Here is a 19346-nt window from a genome sequence, read left to right as displayed (position 1 = left end):
ATGGTATTTGTCAATTTATGAAAATAGGAAAATAACAATCCATTTCTGAAAATTCGAAAATGGGTAATTGATCGTTGATTTATTGTTGTTTTGGAAATGTCTGAAGAAGAAGAATATGAGGAGGTGGAAGAGGAAGTGGAAGAGGTTGTAGAAGAAGTAATTGAAGATGAAGAAGTGGAAGAGGAAGAAGAACAGGAGGAAGAAGGACCTGAAGATATTTATGACAAGTCAAAGGAAACAAGAGATCCAGAAAAAAAGAAAAAGCTTTACAACGATTGTTTGAAATTGGAAGCTGCTGGGAAAAAAGGTGAATGGGGATTTAAAGCTCGAAAAGGTTTGATTAAATTGTCGATAGCAAAGAAAGATTGGGAAGGTGTAGTCAAGGATTATCAAGAATTGTTAACATATACAAAGGCAGAAGTTCCAAAACCAGTTATTGAACGTATTTTCACAAAATTACTTGAAAGATTGTCAAATACCGAAGGTTTTCCCAATCTGATGCAATTGCTTCAAGTTTGTAAATAATTTTAGTAAATTGAAAAAAAGTATTTATTTGTTCTCTTATTGTTTCTATATTTTTTTTAAAAAAAGACAACAATTGGGGCATTTTCCGAATCAAGGAATGATAGAATGATATTTAAAACTACCATCAGATTAGCAAATTTATATTTTTCTGAAGGAAACTACGAAGAAACTGAGGCAAGGTGTAACGACATTGTACGCTCTTGCACACTTCCTGATGGGAGAGATGACCCAACAAAAGGTTCTCAACTTGTGGAGACTTATGCATTACTGTTACAAGTGTACGATGTTACAAATAAAAGAAGGAAAATGAAAGATATTTACGAAAGAGTAAGCAAAGTGAAAAACGCCATTGTTCATCCACGAATTTCTGGTATTATCAAAGAAATCGGAGGAAAGATGTACATGCACGATAGACAATTTGCCCAAGCTCAGGAAGAGTTCTTTGATGCCTTCAATCACTTCAACAAGACTGGATCACCACGCCGTGTGACATGCTTGAAGTATAATATTTTGGCTTCTATGCTTAGCGGATCATCAGTGAATCCAATGAGTGCACCTGAGACGCGTGTGTATCGAACAGATGGTGATGTTATGGCGCTGACAATGCTGATTGAAGCATTCCAAGATCGCGACATTCCAAGATTTATGGCAACATTGCGCAATCCCGAGCAAAAGAAGCGAATTATGGGTGATCCGCTGGTGAAGGAGCATGTTGATGATCTTCTGAAGGATATTCGTGTTGCAAAGATAAAAGAGTTGATAGTGCCTTTTTCAAGCGTCAGACTGGCATATCTCGCTGAAGAAACAATGTGCGAGCCGAAGGATGTGGAGCTGCTTTGCGCAATGCTTATAACCGACGGTGAAATTGATGGAAAGATCGACCAGATTGAAGGAGTTGTGTATTTGGAAGGAAAGAAGGAAGGACAGGAAAAGATGAATGCAATCAAGATGATTGCATCTGAAATTCACGACAGAGGACGCAGAATTATGTTCCGTGGTTAATCTCTCTCAAAAATTATTTTTATTGAAAAAAAAAGGATATTTCAATCCTCGTTTTATCTTGTCTTGGCTGTCTATCGTTCTGAATTTTTGTTTTCAATTTCATCATAATATAGTTTGATATCAATACATAACAAGCTAAAAATGACTAACTGAAATTTGAGAGTGTTTCATTTTGAATAGGAACATATATTGGAAATTATTTTTTTTTTTGATAAAAGTAATAAAGTTTGAATTTCAAAAAAAAAAAATAATGATGATGATTTTAAAAATATTCTTGACTTTTGAACATAATAGCTGATGTACATAAACTAAACTTGAGAAAGTTCATTTTAATGAAACATACAAAATGTTAACATATTAATGAAAGATAAAGAAAGATGATAATAATTTTGTTTAAGGCTTGACAGAACTTATCTTTGGTTCTCTGTCCCACACTCTGTGTTCCTTCATAACAGTCACAAGATTCTTCGCAGTGTCACTTGGAGAGTCATTCAAGATAATTCCTTTGTCTTCTGGATCCTCCTTCAGCCCTGAGGCAGCAAGAAGCGCTTTAGCTCTTCCCACAAACGAAATCGGCTTCAAATGACGATATGCCACTGCAACTTGGTGCTGTGCATCACCGTCCATCAGAAGAGTTGCGATGCTCTCATCACCATCAGGCACGATCACAGCATCTGTCAAAACAGATGAGCGCCCTTTGAATGTGTCATCAGCAACAAGCGTATGTGATCCGCCGTTAGTTTTTATCTCACCCAATTTTGTTGCGACAATCAGAGGATGAACACCTTCTGCCTTCAGCGCAGCCACGATTGCATCCACAGTTGCTCCATCAACTCCATCAGCAACAACAACATTCACTCTTCTTCCTTTCACAGCGATTTTGTTGTTTTTGTATTGGCTGAGTGCTGGATCTCCCTCGGTCAGTCCACAAACAGGCTCAGGAAGAGGATAGTTCATCTGCTCTTCAGTCAGTTTGATTCCAAGCTGTTCAGAAACATTCTTTGCGAGCTCCTTGTCAACTCTGCACAGATGGTCCACAACACGCTCGCGAATGTACGGACGCGAAACTCTGCTGAGCTCAAAGCCGAACGCATCAATGATGTGCTTCTGCTCAGAGGGCGTCTGGCTGATGTAGAACAAGCGAGGCTGCGAATAGTACTCCTGGAACGACGGGCTGCGGGTGCGGGTCTTGAATCCTTCTGCATGGACGCCATAAGTCGAGAAGCCTCCGCCGACCTCGTCTTTGTTGCGGGGCATTTTGTGCTCGTTTGTCTTTCCAAAGCGCCCGCCTGACTCTTTCGAGCCGTCCTGTCTGCCGTAGTCGGCCTCTGTCTGCTTGCCTTGGACTGGTGCCTCTCTCGGCCAGTTCTCGCTGATGGAGTTGGGCTCGTAGTTCGATCCTTTGGGGATTGTCGACTGCATGTAGCCATCGCGCTGGTGGTTGTGGATGCCGCTGACTGGCGAATTGATTGGAAGCAGATGGAAGTTCGTTCCGAGTCTGTGCCTCTGGGTGTCGTGATAGGCAATAGCACGGCCTTGCAGCAAGGGATCTTCAGAGAGATCAATACCTGGTACGAGATTTCCAGGTGAGAAGGCAACCTGCTCTGTTTCAGAGAAGAAGTTGTCTGGGTTGCGGTTAAGTGTCATCTTTCCAACAATCTCAACAGGAACGATAGCTTCAGGAATGAGTTTTGTAGGATCCATAATATCAAATCCAAACTTGTCTTTGTCCTCTTCTGGAATGATTTGTAGCCCCAACTCGTACTCGGGATAATCTCCAGCTTCGATTGATTGCCAGAGCTCCTTCCTGTTGAAGTCGGGATCTCTGCCTTGAACAAGCTGTGCTTCATCCCAGACAAGAGATGATTTTCCGAGAACTGGCTTCCAATGGAACCTAACAAACACTGCTTTTCCTTCTTCGTTGATCATGCGGAACGAATGAACACCGAATGCTTCAAAATTGCTATAACTACGTGGAAGTGCTCTGTCAGACATGGCCCACATCACTGTGTGCAATGATTCTGGTTGCAATGAAATATAATCCCAGAAAGTATCGTGAGCAGTTTGAGCCTGTGGAATCTCTGCGTGTGGTTCTGGTTTAAGTGCATGAATGAAATCCATAAACTTCATTGAGTCTTGTACAAAGAATACTGCAACGTTTAGAGAAAGCAAATCATAAATTCCTTCGTCTGTATAAAATTTGACAGCGAGTCCTCTGACATCACGAACAGTATCTGCTGAACCACGAGATCCTTGCACGGTTGAAAACCGAACAAATACTGGTGTTTTCTTTGTGGGATCTTGTAAGAAATTTGCTTTTGTTATTTTTGATAAGGACTTATAAACTTGAAAATAACCGTGTACGCCAGTACCACGTGCATGAACAACTCTTTCTGGAATACGCTCTCTGTTAAAATGTTGCAATTTGTCAAAATAAAAAACATCTTCCAACAGTTCAGGCCCTCTTTCTCCGATCTTTAGAATTGCCTGATTATTTGATATCTTTATTCCTGTGTTTGATGTAAGTGATTTTCCGGTGTCGTCAACACGATATCTGTCCATTTGAATTAGTTTCTTGTTTACGTTTTCCGGTTCTTTTAGGGAACCTGGAGCAGTAGGCTCGGTTCCCGGAGGAGTTGGCTTTGGTGTGACTGTATTTGCTCCTTCTGGAATTAAATCATCGTAATGCGGCTCAGCTGACTTTCCGTCATGAAATGGTGGCTCATTTTCTGCTGGTGGTTTTGTTGTAGGGCCAAATTTCCAAAGCTGAGACTCAATGGACCCAAAAAGAATTAAAGAAATTGAAAAGAAACAATGCGATATCATCGTTTCGAGATAGTATTTTCAATACAGAAATGTGTCAATTGAATAAAAGTAATCACCTTAATTTAAAAATCTCTCATCAAATTAATTAAAAATCAAATCATTATTGAATTCTTTTTTATTATACTCAGATCATTACATAATTCTTTGTCAGAAATTATTTCATAACGTTGGATAGCGTTATCAATTTTTTAATAATAATTATTATTATTATTTGTTGAAACACAAAACTCACATAATATTTATTTATTTTTCAATCTGATTTGACTCTTATCTTTTCAAAAAAAAATAAATAAATCAAATTCAACAATAGAAAACATTTTTTATTTTCAAGTTGTTGAATGATGCAAGGAAAGTTGAAATGATGATAATCGGTTGCAAACACAGATTTGCGGGTTTTTTTTTTTTTTCTTTATATTTTTATTGTTATTTTTTAGATTTCACAATAAATTTTATTTCTGAATGACTGAATGTGAGGCAATTCATCGACAAAATTGCACAAAAATAATATCTGAATAAATGGCTTATTTTGTTAAATAATTTCTTTCTTCTAATGTTTTTTCAATTTGAATGAAGATATTTTTTTCATAATATGATGACTTTTCAAGGAGTCTTTTTTTGGAACAGCAAAAAACATATTTATTATCTTCGTTCGAACATTATAATAAATAATTGCAAGTGTCGAAAGAATATTATTTTTCACAAAGAAAAAATGAAGAGAAACTGTTATTCTGAAATGATAATTTGTAAAAATTTTTTTATGAAAACATCTTCCCTTTTTCAAAAGAATTAAATGTGACATTTTCTTGAAAATTGTTGTTCAAAAACGGACATTTTGTTTTAATTGCTGAATGAAGTGTAAAGTTTTCAGCACAAGTTCAAAAATTACATATTAAATAAAAAAATATCTGATGATTTTTAAATTATAAGAACTTTAAAATGAATTGTTATTTGTCTTAAAGCAATGATTTGATAAATCTGAAAAATCACTCATTCTGGTTTTTAAATTAATTAACCGTTTATATATATTTCTTAATGACTTTTTGAATGCTAATAAATTCATTTCTCTATCAAATGTGTTATGAATTTAAATATTACCACCTGTTGAATCTAATTTATATTTTTCTTTGAAAAGATAAAGATATGATGGAAAATTCGTTCTTTCAAGCTTTTTTTGCACAAAGCACATAAAAATTGCTTCAGTCACAACTTTATTTCACTTTCTCAGATTTCAAAATTAATTTGAATTTAATGTCAGAAAACAGGCATCGTGGAAATTAAAACATAAAGTTTTCCAACATTGTTCAAATGTCAAAAAATATTCCAATAGTTATTTTGTTTTTTGATCAAAAAAGTCAATAAAAAATTCATAATTTTTCGATGAAAATGCTTGAAGCAAAATATTATATCCTGTATATGTATTGTTCTTTTTGAAAAGACGCAAATGTTTAATTATCAAATTAAAAATAATTTTTTTGATGGGATATTATTTTTGCAATCGTAACTTTTATCTGGGTGTTGATTATTCAAAGTTTATTTCTCATTGGAAAGAGATTTTGCATTCAAATGCTAAATTTTCACTACTGTTATCAAAAACAAATGCATGTTCTGAAATAAAAATTAAGAAGTCTTTATTCAGCATTTTCACTTTTCAGCGTTCTTTTGTTGATATTCAAGAAAAATTTCTGAACCGATATTTATGAAAGAAAAAAATTTGATTTCATAAATTATTGTTAATATTTTAATCGAATTTCTATTTAAACTCATGGAATTTTTTTTAAATAAAAGTTTTTATTCTATAGTGCAATTAAAAACATATAAATGAAGTAACGTGAGTGTGAACAAAAATTTGATCAAAAAATGAGAAATATTAATTATTGAAAGCTAAAACATTTGCGACTTTTCAAAAAGAAAAACACATATCGGTTCTTTAACAAGCCAAATAAAAATGTGACAGTTGGGCAAAGATCAATTGATTTAATGTTATCATTTTTAGGTATACACAAACCGGTTCAATGTGTTTAATTTTTAAAAAAGAAATATTAAGTGGAAAATGGATATGTGCAAATGCAATTATTCTTATGTCCTTTGTTTGTTTATAATTCACTGTGATTTGTTTTTCCAAAAATAATGATAGAAAAAAGAAAAACACATGTTTTGGAGTATTCGTTTTTCTGAGAAAGTGTAAAATTCAATTTCATTGTGTCATCTTTTGAAATGAAAAGTTTATTTGGTTCTGGTTGTGAAAGAAAAAAAAAACATTTCATCTCAAACTTTTATTTGTTAACATTCTGTGTGGAGATAAATAATTATTCAAAAAATTTCAAATACTCATTTTTCAAACTGTTGGAATAAAAAAAATTATTAGTTCATGGCTGATCCTTTTTGAAATGATGTTTTTGAATGAGTTGTTAAAAAATAACTTTTCTCAGTGTGCTTTTTTCAACATTTGCATTTTCAATAGCAATTTCAAAAACAAAAACTGTTCCCCTTTTCAACTAATTTTTTCTTAATCCTATTTAGAATATATTTTCAAAAAAAACTGGATCGAAAGTTTTATTTCAAAATCGATCATCCAAATTTGATTTTCATAAAAAAATAAATTATTTTGAAAATTCCTTTTTTTTGGAGAGAGAAATTTTATTGACTTTCAATATTCTTAAATCAATTGTTAATTTTAAAGTCAACGTAATAATTGAGAGTTTTTTTTAGCAATGGATAAATTATATTCAAATAAGTTCACTTTAATAAACCAACAACATAATAAAAAATACTATCATATAGTTTTTGAGAATATGTTTTTTGATATTTTGTGGTTGTTTTTGAGGAAAATAATTGTCATATAAGAAAAAGTCAATTTCCCAGAAATTTACGTTTTTTTGGATGTGGAAATTTTCTCGGATTGAGAAAATATATAATTGTTTCATAAATGAAAAGAAATCACGATAATAATATTATAATAAACAATGAAAGCACTCAAATTCATTAACCTCAAAAATTTGTTTGGATATTTTAAATTTGTTTTTTTATTTCTTTCAAAAACGAATCAAAGCCAGATTTCCCATAAATAAATATTGATTAATAGGATCATATAATATCAGTTTTTACAAGTCAAAGAAACTGTATTTTACATTTATTCAAAATTATTGTGAAATAAAATATCATTCAACATTGAATTTTAAAACGAATTTTTATACTTTTTGTTACAATGCATGATTTTTTAATTTCTTTTCTTTTTATTGAATGAAATTAGTTCAAAGCTGTAAAATAACATAACATGAATGAGCAGTTGCCCAATCAAGAAAGTAAAGATCAATCATTGAAAGATACAGATAATGAACAACAAGAAGGCAATAATGAAAAGAAAAAGCGAAGATCGCATCGAAATGAAGCAACAGGAAAGTTTTCTGGTCAAATAGCGCTTTTAGCAGCAAACAAGAAAGGAAAACCGAAAGCTTATCCTTCTACAATAGTACCAGTGAAGGCAAAGAAAAATGATTTAAATCTCGAAGAAAAGGAAGAAAACAAATTGAACACTATTAAAAATGGAATATGCGGATTTTCAAATCTCGGAAACACTTGCTTTTTCAATAGCGTTATGCAATGCTTGGTGCAAACAAGAATGTTAAAGGACTATTTTTTGGGTTCACCACCTCAACCACCACCAAGCGAAAAAGCAAAAGAGGTTTACATGAAAGTTAGAAAACTGAAAGAAATTGATCGGAAATTGGATAATTTGGCAATTACATCACGTGAATGTTGTGATCGCGATAATGACAAGCAAACAAGTTTCAAAGCAAAAGATAAAAGCAAAAGAAAAAGGAAGCATAAAGAAGAAGCAGATGAAAAAGAGGAAGACACCGCAGATGGATTATTATTAATGGAGAATGAAGACGAAGGAACCGAAGAGGGGGAAGGAAAATCAATTATTTCAAGGAAGCAACGAAAGATGATGACGAAGCAACAGCGGAGGAAGCTGAAGAAAGAAGAAGAGGCGAAAGAAGACGCTTCTAAAGCATCAAAATCAAAAGCAAGCGAAGCAGCTTCTGAGGTGCATTCGTCGTCAGATGCTGTTCCAACACCGCGCGTGAACGAGGAAGGGAAGCTGACGAAGGAGCTGAGGTCACTGTATCACCAAGTGTGGGAGTCAGTTGGAACGAAGAAGGGGAATGCTGTTGTCACCCCATCTTCTCTTTTCTCGCAAATAGGGAAAATAGACCATACTTTTCTGGGATTTAATCAACAAGGTGTGTTGAAAGGGGAAGATGTTAAAGACAAAAGAAGAAGAAGAAGAAAAAAACAATGAAATTTGAAAAACGAAGATTTCACAGAAATATCAATTTTTTCCTTCTTTCATTTTTAAAAGTTTAACTTTAAATGAATTTAATAACTTCTTTTTCTACTGTTTTATAATTATTTTCATTATTAACCAAATCATTTCATATTGTCCAATACACTCAGATTCTCTTGATCTGCTTTTGGCTCTTCTGCAAGGGCTGGACGAAGAAGAGCAGAAAAGAATGAGATTCTCCCGTTTGTTTGAGGTGATGCAGCGAGTGTTGAAAGAGGGCATATTTGCACAAGTGCTGGAAGAACAGGACATCAGCGACATTGCAGACAATATCTCAGACTATTTGGATGAAGAAGAAAAAGAAGAAGAAAAAGACAAAGAAGGTAATACAGAAGGCAAAGAAAGTTGTCTTGTGGAAGAGAAGAATAGAAGTGGCTGTGATGCACATGGCACTCGGAAGGAGAGAAAACTTCAGCTGATGAAGAGATTCCGCAACAAAGTTGATGAAATTATGATTGAATACGACTCTGACAGCGATTCTGATTCAGCAGAAAGCTCAAACGAAGAAGGAGAAGAAGAAGATGATGATGAGGATGAGGAAGATGAGGAAGAAGAGGAACAGGAGGAAGAGGAAGATAATGAAGAAGATAATGAAATAGAAAGCAAAATTTCAAATCACCGTAAAAGCAAAAGAAGCACAAAGAAGTCCAACAACACTGAAGATTCCATTTCAATTGAAAACCCTTCCAATTCCAACGAGTCCAGCCGCAAATGCAGCCGAAGCAAACACCTCGTTTTGTCGCACCAGCTGCAGCATCCGACGATAGTTGACAGCACATTCAGAGGAGAGCTGATCAGCATGCGTGTCTGTTCTGTCTGCCACAACGTCACAAAAAGTGTGGCTTCTTTTTACAACCTGTCTCTTCCTTTGGTGCCTCCTATCTGGCAGCGTGTGGGGAGTGTGCAGAGAGAGGGAGAGGAAGTGAAGGAGAGGAAGAAGGAGAAAGAGAAAGAGAAAGAGAAAAAGGAGAAAGAGAAGAAGGAGAAGGAAAAGAAGACAACAGCAGAAAATGGAACAGATGAAAAAGAAGGAGAAGAAGGAGATGCAAAAGAAGAAGAAGGAAAGGAAGGAAAGGAAGGAGAAGAATCAGAAAAAGAATCAGAAAAAGAAGAAAAGGAAGAAAAAGAAGGCGAAGGAGAAGAGAAATTCGATGAAGAAGTGAATTTGCAGCTGACAGAAGCAGAGCTGGCGATGGATGCAGAGTTTGAAGAGCAGCAGAGGCTGTTGGAGTATTGGAGAGCGAAGAAAGAGGAGAAGGAGAAGAGGGAGAAGATGAAAGAAGAGAGGGTGAGGAAGCAGAAGGAGCAGCAGGAGAGGAAAGAGAGAGAGAAGAAGGAGAGAAGGAAGAGGAATGAAGAGCTGAGAAAGCTGAGGAACAAGAAGAAGAATGGAGGAAGTCAAAGAAAAGACAAAAATGCTGAAAAGGAGAAGGAGGAAGAGAAAGAAGAAGAGAAAGAGGAGGAATGCGAAAAGAAGGAAAATGAAGAAAAAGAGAAGAAAGAAGGAGAAGAAGACAATGACAAAGAAGATAACGACGAAAATGAAGACGAAGGTAAAGAGAAAGGGAGAGAGAAAGACGAAGATGATGAATCTTCAACAGAAAAGGAAGAAAAAAAAGATGTTGTTCAAAATAAAAGAAACACACACAAATCCAAAAAGGAGAAGAAAGCGGAACGAAACAGAAGAAGAAGAGAGAAAGAGAAAGAGAAGAAGGAAAGGAAAATGAAAGCAGACGAACAAGAAGAGAAGAAGAAAGAGAAGAAAGAGAAAAGAGAAGAAGGAGAAGAAGAGGATGAAAAAGAAGAAGAATTATCTGATACAGAAAACAAAGAGAAAGAAGAAAATGCACAGACACAAGAACAGACAGCAGATGCAAAAGAAGAAGAAGAAGGGAAAAAAACAAACGAAGTAACAACTTCCTCAGCCACATCAACAACACCTCCATTTCCATCATCATCATCATCATCATCATCATCTTCTTCTTCTCTTTCCTCTTCTTCTTCATCCTCAGCTCTCCCTCCTCTTCCCCCGGTTCCTCTCTTTTCTGGTGTCTGTCCGTCGATCGAAGTGGCTCTAAGGCGCTTCTTCTCTTTTGAGCGGATTGAAGGCGAAGACACGCCAATCTGCGAGAGATGCACACGCAGACTGGCAGAGGCTGTGAGGAAGGAGCTGGTTGAGAGGGAGAGGAGAGAAAGAGAGAAAGAAGAGGAAAAGGAAAAGGAGGAAGAGAAAAGCAAAGGAAACATGAATCAAAGTGAACAAACAACTGACTCAGTGGACAAAATCGCTGAAGAAATGACTGATCTAACCATTTCAGCCGCCAACCAATCACAAACTCAATCCAAATCACAATCACAATCACAGTCACAATCGTCTTCCCCTTCATCCTCATCTTCTTCTTCCCATTCTCAATCCACTCAACCTTCACAACCTTCACAACCTTCACAACTCACCCAGCAATACGCCACTCTTCTCCACTCGCTCCGCCCAGTCCGCCGGCCAGCGCTGATGTGCTGGCGCATTCTGACGTTTCCTCAGGTGCTTGTATTGCACCTGAAGCGCTTTGCAGGGAGGCTGCTGGGTGGGAGGAGAGGAAAGACGAGAGGAAGACACAATCCGAAGGAGTATTCGACACGGGGGAATAAACATGGGGGGAGTGGATATGACTATGATGACTACTTGTGGCAGAAAGGGAAGAAAGGGAAGCACAAGACGCAGGCGCTGGCGAAAGTTGGGGGTGTGATTGAGTTTCCTCTGATACTGAATCTCGAGCAGTGGAGGTGGCGAGGAATGGACGATGTTCTGGGAAAAGGCGTGGGTGTGGATGAAGATGAGCCAGACGCTGATGAATGCTTGGGGAAAGAAGATGGATGTGGAGGTGTGAAAGATGAAGGATCTGGTGCATTGCAGTCGCAACTTGGCTCTTCTGGTGAGTCTTCTTCTAATTCTTCTTTTTCTCCTTCTGCTTCTCCTCCTTCTCCATCTCCATCTCCATATCAATCTCCTTCTTCTTCTCCTTCTTCTTCTCCATCTCCCTCATCTTCTTTATCTCCATCCTCATCTCCATCAGCTAAGCTTGGCGGAAGCTCTCTTTATTCGCTGTTTGGTGTTGTCTGCCACAGCGGCTCTCTGAATGGAGGGCACTACACTTCATACACACGCAGATGTGGTGCTTCACCAGTGTGTTGACAAATATCACAATGGAATTGAAATTATTCATGTTTTTATATTCATATTTATATTTATTTGATTATTTGATTATTTATTTGTTTTATTATTCATTTATTTTTTTTGAATATGTCTTTCTTTTAAACTAAATTTTCCCTCACTGTTTTACCCCTCATGCATCATATTACCAGCCTGAGTGGTTGTATGCCTCAGACTCTGTTGTGTATCCAGTGAATATGACAGAAGTGAACAAGGCAGAGGCCTACATTCTGTTCTACGAGCAAGTACCACAAGAATCAGCTGCCAAAAGCCAATGAACGCTTTCCTCTTGATTCATTTTTCTTTTTTCATTTTTCTTTTTTCATTTTTCATTTTTCTTTTTTCTTTTTTCTTTTTTCTTTTTTTCTTTTTTCTTTTTTTCTTTTTTCTTTTTTTCTTTTTTTCTTTTCTTTCTTTCTTTTTTTTTTCCTTTTATAAATTTGAAATAGAGAAATGTTAGAAATTGGAGAAAGGATTAAGAAAAAGAGTATTTTTTTTTTTTCTTCTTTCCTTTTTTTCCATTCCATCTTTCACATACACACTTCATTTTTGCTTGAGGCTGCTGGTTGAGCTGAAAGATATGCAAAGAGTTACTTTGTTGTTAAGCGGTCGGATTAGTCATTTCATGTGCTTTTGCTTAAAAAGTTTTTGTTTTTTTAAAGCAATATCTGCCATTCAGATATTTCGAAGCTCTTCATCATTTCATGACAAATAGTAATAAAATAAAGTACTTTTAATTTTAATTTTAATTTTAATTTTAATTTTTTCTTTTCCTTTTCAGTTGAGCTGAAATGATTGAATTAATTTGAAAAAAATTGCTTTATTAATAAAATACATGAAATGCCAACTAAATATAGTTTGAATATAAATACACTATGAAAAGCATTCATCTGATTGAAAAAACTCAAAAACAACCAAAATATGGACTCCATAAGCCACAAATATACTCCATCAAAATAACAAATGCTCATAAAATACTTTTCAGAAAAGCAATCTTTTTTCCTTCATCATCATCATCATCTTCTTCTTTTTTGAACAATCACATTTGATTCAGATTTCTTCATCTTGAACTGAGACTAACATCTTCTGGGTGTTGATTTCTTCAAAGGTTTCAGTTACGCTTCATTTTCAGTACAGTTGTCATTGACAACCTCTATCGAATGGACACAATTTCCATCTTCTTTACTTTTCCAGCCATTTATTACTCGAATAACAACAATTTCTTCAATAATAGTACATCTTTGCTCATTAGAATCTTTAATTAACTCCATTTATCTGTTCCTTCATTCTGTGCTTCGTTTCCCATTCACTCCATTTCCTTCTCCCCTTTCCCCCCTTTCTCCCTCCTCCCCTTTCCCGCTCCTCTCCATCTTCGATGCAATTGCACCGACCAGCCACTTCATCCCTTGCCAAAGCATCTCATCCATGTCATTAGGCTTACATCTTTCACCGTCAGCCTTCTTTGCCTCTGACTGGAAAGCATCTTCATCAGAAATGCTTGAATACAACGTCGTGTACGAAGAGAACGCAGACGATGTAAACCTCATCGTATCCGGAAATGGAGTGCTTGCGGCATCAATTTCATCAGAGCAAGCCATTCCACAGACACCTTCATCATTTCCTTCAAATGTTTCTATGCTCTGCTTTTTTCTTTCTTCTGTCTGAGGAGTTTCAGTTGGCGCTGCTGCAACAGACGTCTGAGATGACGATGACTGAGGCGTGGACAGACACACGTCTGACTCTTCCGCTCCTTTGCATTGACAAGCATCACCATTTTCCCCAACAGCTTTGTTGTTTGCAGACTTCTCAAATGATGAAGAGCGCAAAGAAGACGAAGCTACAGTTGATTCAGTCGACTTAACGTGCACAAAAGATGCATTTTGCGCAGAGGGATGAACAGGTGAAGGAAACAGCCCTCTGACAATTGGCTCTGGAGTTGCCAGTGGATCAGACAAAGAAGACAGGACTTGCTGATGCTCTGCTGATTCAACTTCTGATGCGTTGGCTGAGACACCCATTGAAGCCGTGTATTCTGTTGGGGTGTGTTGGGAATAATTTGCGATTGTTAATGAAAGAGGAGAGTGCCCTCGGGAGTTTGTAGCAGCGTTGAAGGACATATCATCAGATGATGATCCATAATCAGATTGAAACAATGGTGTTTGACCAGGAGTTTTAGTTTGCAACGAAGAGAAAGGGGAAGGATGAATTTGCTTTGAAACAACACATTTTTCATTTGAAGAATTTTGTGCAAGCACAGAGCAGCTTTTTCGAAGTGCAAATGTTGGTAACATTTGAAAAAGTTCCGATGAAAGTTGAAGATCCTCAAGCGAAAGTCTAGAATAAATAACTTCAAGCGGAAGAGATCCTTTTATATCTCTTTTGTTTGCGCAACTTAAAAAAGATTTTGCAATATGCCTTTAGCGCATTTGAAAAAAAAAAAAGCAACAAACAATAGCATCGGCTTTCCCAAAATATACTGCTCTTTAAATAATGAAAAAATAGTATCTTTCACTTCATCAAATCTTTCATCGTCTGTACTATCCATAATGAACATTACTCCGTCAGCAGCAAAAAAATAATTTGGCCAAATAGCTCTTATATTTTTTCCACCGCCAACATCAGTCAACTTAATTATAAAATCGTCAAACATAATTTTTGTAAAGTTATAGCCCCAGGTTGGCTTTGTTTCAAGAAAATCTTTCTCATAATATCGAAATAATTCCTTTAAAATAAATACTTCAAACACAACAAACTTCCTTTAAACGCATTCAAAACCGAAGATTTCCCAGCATTATCTAAACCAAGTAGTAAAATTGTTATTTCCTTTGTATGATGATCATAACTTTGCTGATTGTTCTCACTTGCGCAACACCCCATCTATTTTATTGAACCTTTATTTATTTAATTTTTGAAGGTGAAAATAAATAAATTAGAATCTGATATACAACTCACATTACATTTAATAAAAGACAATCCAAAAATATCACCCTTAATTAAAAGTTAAAATGCAAGATAACAGTGATTTGTCGAGTATGTAGAATATTTTTATATATATTATTTCTATTAATTTAAAAGAACAAAAAGAAGATAAAAATTCAGAGCAAGAAAATTTTAGGCGAGCACAGCTTAGACGCTCTCTTTCGACACTTCTTTTGCCTCCTGTATGTCACATACAATTAAGTTTAAATAACGAATTAAAATTTATGGAATTAACACTTTTCAGGAAACTGTTGAGTATTTTTCGCATATTGACTTTTTTATTTATAGTTTTTCCGAAAATTTCATTTTTTCTTAGAGCTGCTCTGGACAAGCCTAATCTTCAATCTGCTCTTGATTGGTTTGTTCTTTTACGAATTTGTATTTATGTTTTATATTTCTTGTAGGATTTTTCAATTTGGTGCTCTTGGTGAAATGGACTTTTCTGTTCCATTAACTCCAATCCCTGTCCAACCTAAAGAACAAAAACAAACAAAACAAATTTCTTCACCAAAACCAGTACCAAAAGTATCTTTAGATCAAATAGATTTAACTTCAAAGCCAAAAACTGAAGGCGAGAAATCTGCATTAAGTAAAAAACTTCTTGATTTAATTGGTTTGTAATATTTTTTAGATTATCACCACGCGAATCATATTTCCTTTACCATTTGCTTCTTTTTAGATTCTGGATACGATCCAGATGATCTTGTCAATATTATACCAAAGTCAAAGGCAAAAAGCACAGATGATAATTTACAGAACGAGAAAGAACAAGATTCAAGCAAAGAAGAGGAAGCATCTGAAAGCAAAGAAGAAGAAAAGACCATTCAAGCTGCTGATGGAGCTGCTGAGTGCAAAGAAAACGATGCTTCAGCAACAAAAGCGTCAGAAGAAGTAGGCCAGACACCAACATTTGAAATGAATGGAGAAGGCTTCGAACAGCTGAAGAGCTTTTTGGCAAGTCAGAAAGGAAAAGTTAGTATTGGTGTGTCATCTTACATAATCTCGCAAAAAAAGAGAGAAAATTAAAACAAAACATTTTTTATTGAATTTTATTCATTTTCTCTTTCATCATTATTTCTAATGGTCCGGAAAAAAAATGACATTGAAATGGATTTGCTAATACAAAAGCTGGAGGACAGGAACTTAGCCCCGAAGACGAAGCTGCAATTAATGCGATTATGAATGAAACACCACAAGGCGGAGTTCAAAATAGAATGACGGCCGAAGAAATTAAAGCAAAGTGTGTAAAAGAAAAATGCAATTGAAGTGAATGCGAGATATTTCGTGAAAGATTTCTTATATGCGCATGAAAAGTCACATTTTTTTCCCCTTGAAAAATCTCATCTGAACAAAATTTTGTAAAGCCTTTATTTTTCTAAATTTTCCTTTTTTTTCTATATTTTTGAACCTGCAATTAATTGCATTTTTTTTCTTTTTTCATCTTGATTTAGGGCAAGAAAAATGCAGGAAGAGGCGCGGAAGCGAATTGCGGAAAAAGAAAAACAGGTATTAATTTCACATTAGCATTATTCTGTTATTCAATGATCCTTATTATTTATTAATTATTTTATTCATATTTCTCGTGTGTGTTAGGACGAACTTGAACGAGAACGACGCAGAATTCAAATGGGAAAACAGTTGTCACAGGAAAAGGAAAAACACGAAATGACACAGCTGCGCCTTCAAAGAGAAGTATTTATTTTATTAAGTACATACAATTATGTAGAAAACTGATATTTGCTTTTTCTTTCTTTTTATTCAACGTGACCTTTTATGAAAACGTGATCATCATTCAATGAACGAACAATTATCTTATGACTCCTGCACACAATTGTGATGGTTCCATATTCACATAATGAAATTACTCCGTCTGCTTTTAGGAACGTCTTCGCCAAAAACGATTTGAACAACAGGAACTTGCTAGGGTTCGGGCGAATATTGCTGCAGATAAAGAAAGAAGGAAAGTTTGCTTTTTTCAAAACTTTCATTTTATGCAATTAATGCTTATTCTCGATGAATTTGCTTTATTCAACATCATTTTTATTCATCATTATCAGAAAGAAGCTGAAGCAAGAAAGAAAACTCAATAACATTGAAAACTGAAAGTTAATGTTAAATTTGAATTATTAATGCTCATAACGAAAAAAATAAACTTTCTAAAAAACAATAAATTGCAAATATTAGCAATGCTTTAATTTTCTTCACAATTTTTTTCCTGATTTTTTTGTAAAAAATTATATCATCAGCATTCATTTTTTTCGAAAGTCTCTATGCACCACCTGAGTTTGCGTCTCTCCAGTTGGCCCTCTTGTCCACCGAGTAACGTAGTGGTCATATGCCGATTTGTCAGTCGTAAAACTCCTTTGACCCTTGAATGAACGGGCAGTTTGTTCTTTGGGAGAACGATAAGCAGAACGCATTTCTGATTCAGGAAAAGGTTCATAAGCAGTTGCATGTTGAAAAGTTCTATCCATTGTCCTTCCAGAGCGTTCTGCAACATATTGTGTTTGCTCTTTGTACATTGTTTTAAAAGCTGGATCCTAAAAAAATAAAAATCAGGTAAAAAAAACAAAAAAGTGATTGTAAAACTCATGAAAAACACACATCAGATGTTGGCGTAACATCATAATCCTTCAATGCATAATCTTCAAACCTATAGCAATAAATAATTCAATAACAAAAGCAATTACACTATTCAGTACTTAAATACCAATTTCCGATTTTTGCCCCCAAAGAATATGTGCGGGTTAAATGTCTAAGTTCATCTGATCTATGGCCGCCTTCCGTAGAATAGTCTGTGGACATCAATAAAATAAGCAGAATATCTAAACTTTCTACCCATAATTTATTATTTTCTGAAATTTTTACAGTATTGTTTATTCAAAAAAGCTAACATTTCGCAACTGTATTTCGATGTATGTATAAATCTATTTAGCATTAATTTGCAAAGATATTTTTCTTTTTTTGCTGATTTGTATTTTGGATGAACACTTTTAAAGTTATGTTAAAAATTTTTTATTCGCTGTTAATATAAGAGGAATCCAACATTTTTAGTGGGATGATAAGGTAAAATCAGATGCAGTGGCATCATCAATTGTTGCAATGATTTTTTCAGTAACAACAATTACACCATTGATTTTTGGCGGGAATTTTTCTGTTTTTGCAATGTCTTTATCTGCAACATCTTCCTTAATTATGTTTTGGCTTCTGTATGCAACATTAGAGAAAAATTACTCAACTTTATAAATCATATCTAATATTTCAGGAAATATCCATACACGCTTATTCTATTTCTTGGACTTATATCGTCTTTTCTCGCTTCTTCCGCAGGTGTGGCAGAATTCTTTCATGGAGTGGGATTGCTTGTTGCTCAAGTACCACTGGGCTTAGGACTGAGCTATCTTTTTGCGGCTCTCTTCCTTGAAATATCGAATGTTTGAGTTCTTTAAATAGTTAAATACAAGTTAAGTATTTACCTTTAATCATTTTTATAGATCATTTTGCTTTTCATTTACAAGGAAGTATTTGATCGTCAAATTGTGAAGGCATCAAAAAAAGATGTTGAAGGTGCAGACGAGCCAATGTATACCATCAACGAATTATTTAATGAATCTTTTAACGAAAAAGTTCCCATAACTAAGGAAAGTGAAAAAGAAACATTTAATAATTCATCTCTCAGTTAAACTGAGAAGCGCTTAATCATTTCATCACAAAATTTAATAGTTGATTAATTATCTGAAAGCTTCTTTTTTCTCTTCAATTTGTAAATAATCCGGCTTAATTCGATGATTATGATTTAAAATAAAAACATCAATTTGATGCCAGATAATTAATTTTTTTTTGATTTTGTTCACTCAATTAAAGCATTGAACATATTTATCATTAATTTGAGAATAAAAAGATCAATGCCATAACATGAGTTAAAAATTGATGATTACGAAATTTTTAATTTTTTTCTTATGCTTTTTATCATCAGATTTAGAAGCAGTTTATCACGACAATTCAATAAACCTTCTCAAATATAACGAACCTTTTAGCACTAATTTTGGTAATTATAGCTGCATTTCGTCAATAATTAAAATTGAGAACTCTACCATTAGAATTGAAAATTCAAAGCTTCTACATAACTTCCCTGATAACTCTGTTTTTATTGACAACTTATCTTCATTTTTTTTGGAGAATTCAGTTGTTGAACTTTTAGTTAGAACACAGAGTGTATTTTTATGTTCTGGAGGCTTTCTAAGTTTAATTAATGATTCACTTCATTTTGATTCATCATCTAATATTTGCAATTCTCTTATTACGCATTCTTTTCCACTTCCATCAAATTTGCATTTCGGGTGCATAAATATTATTTCATCATCATTTTCTTCTTTTCAAGTAGCTTCCGCACCTTATTTTTTCTCAAATAATATCGAAACAGCTGTAGTTGGACAATGCTTTTTTTCAAATATATCT

At 34.8% G+C, this 19346-nt stretch overlaps 7 protein-coding genes across 7 annotated transcripts; 4 read left to right on the top strand and 3 right to left on the bottom strand.

The window, feature by feature from the left end:
• The first annotated feature begins 59 nt into the window (after nucleotides 1-59).
• Nucleotides 60-1720, top strand: MONOS_5951 (putative COP9 signalosome complex subunit 2). Its single transcript, XM_067876143.1, has 2 exons — nucleotides 60-513; nucleotides 592-1720. Exons 1-2 carry the CDS (start codon nucleotides 97-99, stop codon nucleotides 1525-1527), a joined length of 1353 nt encoding a protein of 450 aa, XP_067725995.1. The 5' UTR covers nucleotides 60-96; the 3' UTR covers nucleotides 1528-1720.
• Nucleotides 1721-4407, bottom strand: MONOS_5950 (Catalase). Its single transcript, XM_067876142.1, has one exon. It carries the CDS (start codon nucleotides 4351-4353, stop codon nucleotides 1921-1923), a length of 2433 nt encoding a protein of 810 aa, XP_067725994.1. The 5' UTR covers nucleotides 4354-4407; the 3' UTR covers nucleotides 1721-1920.
• Nucleotides 4408-7415: 3008 nt separating this feature from the next.
• On the top strand, nucleotides 7416-12187 carry MONOS_5949 (putative ubiquitin carboxyl-terminal hydrolase 16/45; the record flags this gene model as incomplete). Its single annotated transcript, XM_067876140.1, has 4 exons — nucleotides 7416-7472; nucleotides 7604-8597; nucleotides 8812-11882; nucleotides 12062-12187. Exons 2-4 carry the CDS (start codon nucleotides 7628-7630, stop codon nucleotides 12185-12187), a joined length of 4167 nt encoding a protein of 1388 aa, XP_067725993.1. The 5' UTR covers nucleotides 7416-7472; nucleotides 7604-7627.
• Nucleotides 12188-12648: 461 nt separating this feature from the next.
• Nucleotides 12649-14796, bottom strand: MONOS_5948 (Arl13L, Arl13-like protein). The gene is made up of 3 exons (XM_067876139.1): nucleotides 14663-14796; nucleotides 14360-14606; nucleotides 12649-14300 (listed from the first exon to the last, which is right to left on the bottom strand). Exons 1-3 carry the CDS (start codon nucleotides 14784-14786, stop codon nucleotides 13193-13195), a joined length of 1479 nt encoding a protein of 492 aa, XP_067725992.1. The 5' UTR covers nucleotides 14787-14796; the 3' UTR covers nucleotides 12649-13192.
• Nucleotides 14797-14914: 118 nt separating this feature from the next.
• MONOS_5947 (uncharacterized protein) lies at nucleotides 14915-17138 on the top strand (the record flags this gene model as incomplete). Its single annotated transcript, XM_067876138.1, has 9 exons — nucleotides 14915-14939; nucleotides 15177-15246; nucleotides 15293-15501; nucleotides 15568-15870; nucleotides 16017-16128; nucleotides 16340-16394; nucleotides 16482-16580; nucleotides 16769-16852; nucleotides 16946-17138. 9 exons carry the CDS (start codon nucleotides 14915-14917, stop codon nucleotides 16976-16978), a joined length of 990 nt encoding a protein of 329 aa, XP_067725991.1. The 3' UTR covers nucleotides 16979-17138.
• On the bottom strand, nucleotides 16981-17724 carry MONOS_5946 (uncharacterized protein). The gene is made up of 3 exons (XM_067876137.1): nucleotides 17599-17724; nucleotides 17493-17541; nucleotides 16981-17428 (listed from the first exon to the last, which is right to left on the bottom strand). The coding sequence occupies exons 1-3, from the start codon at nucleotides 17691-17693 to the stop codon at nucleotides 17138-17140; spliced, it is 435 nt and encodes a 144-aa protein (XP_067725990.1). The 5' UTR covers nucleotides 17694-17724; the 3' UTR covers nucleotides 16981-17137.
• A 92-nt stretch (nucleotides 17725-17816) lies between these two features.
• MONOS_5944 (uncharacterized protein) lies at nucleotides 17817-18610 on the top strand. The gene is made up of 4 exons (XM_067876136.1): nucleotides 17817-17886; nucleotides 17943-18097; nucleotides 18154-18322; nucleotides 18383-18610. Exons 1-4 carry the CDS (start codon nucleotides 17872-17874, stop codon nucleotides 18569-18571), a joined length of 528 nt encoding a protein of 175 aa, XP_067725989.1. The 5' UTR covers nucleotides 17817-17871; the 3' UTR covers nucleotides 18572-18610.
• The last annotated feature ends 736 nt before the right edge of the window (nucleotides 18611-19346 follow it).

Source organism: Monocercomonoides exilis, assembly GCF_001643675.1.
Source record: "Monocercomonoides exilis strain PA203 chromosome Unknown scaffold27-1312184, whole genome shotgun sequence".
NCBI classification, from domain to species: Eukaryota; Preaxostyla; order Oxymonadida; family Polymastigidae; genus Monocercomonoides; species Monocercomonoides exilis.
This window is presented reverse-complemented; position numbering and strand designations above follow the sequence as displayed.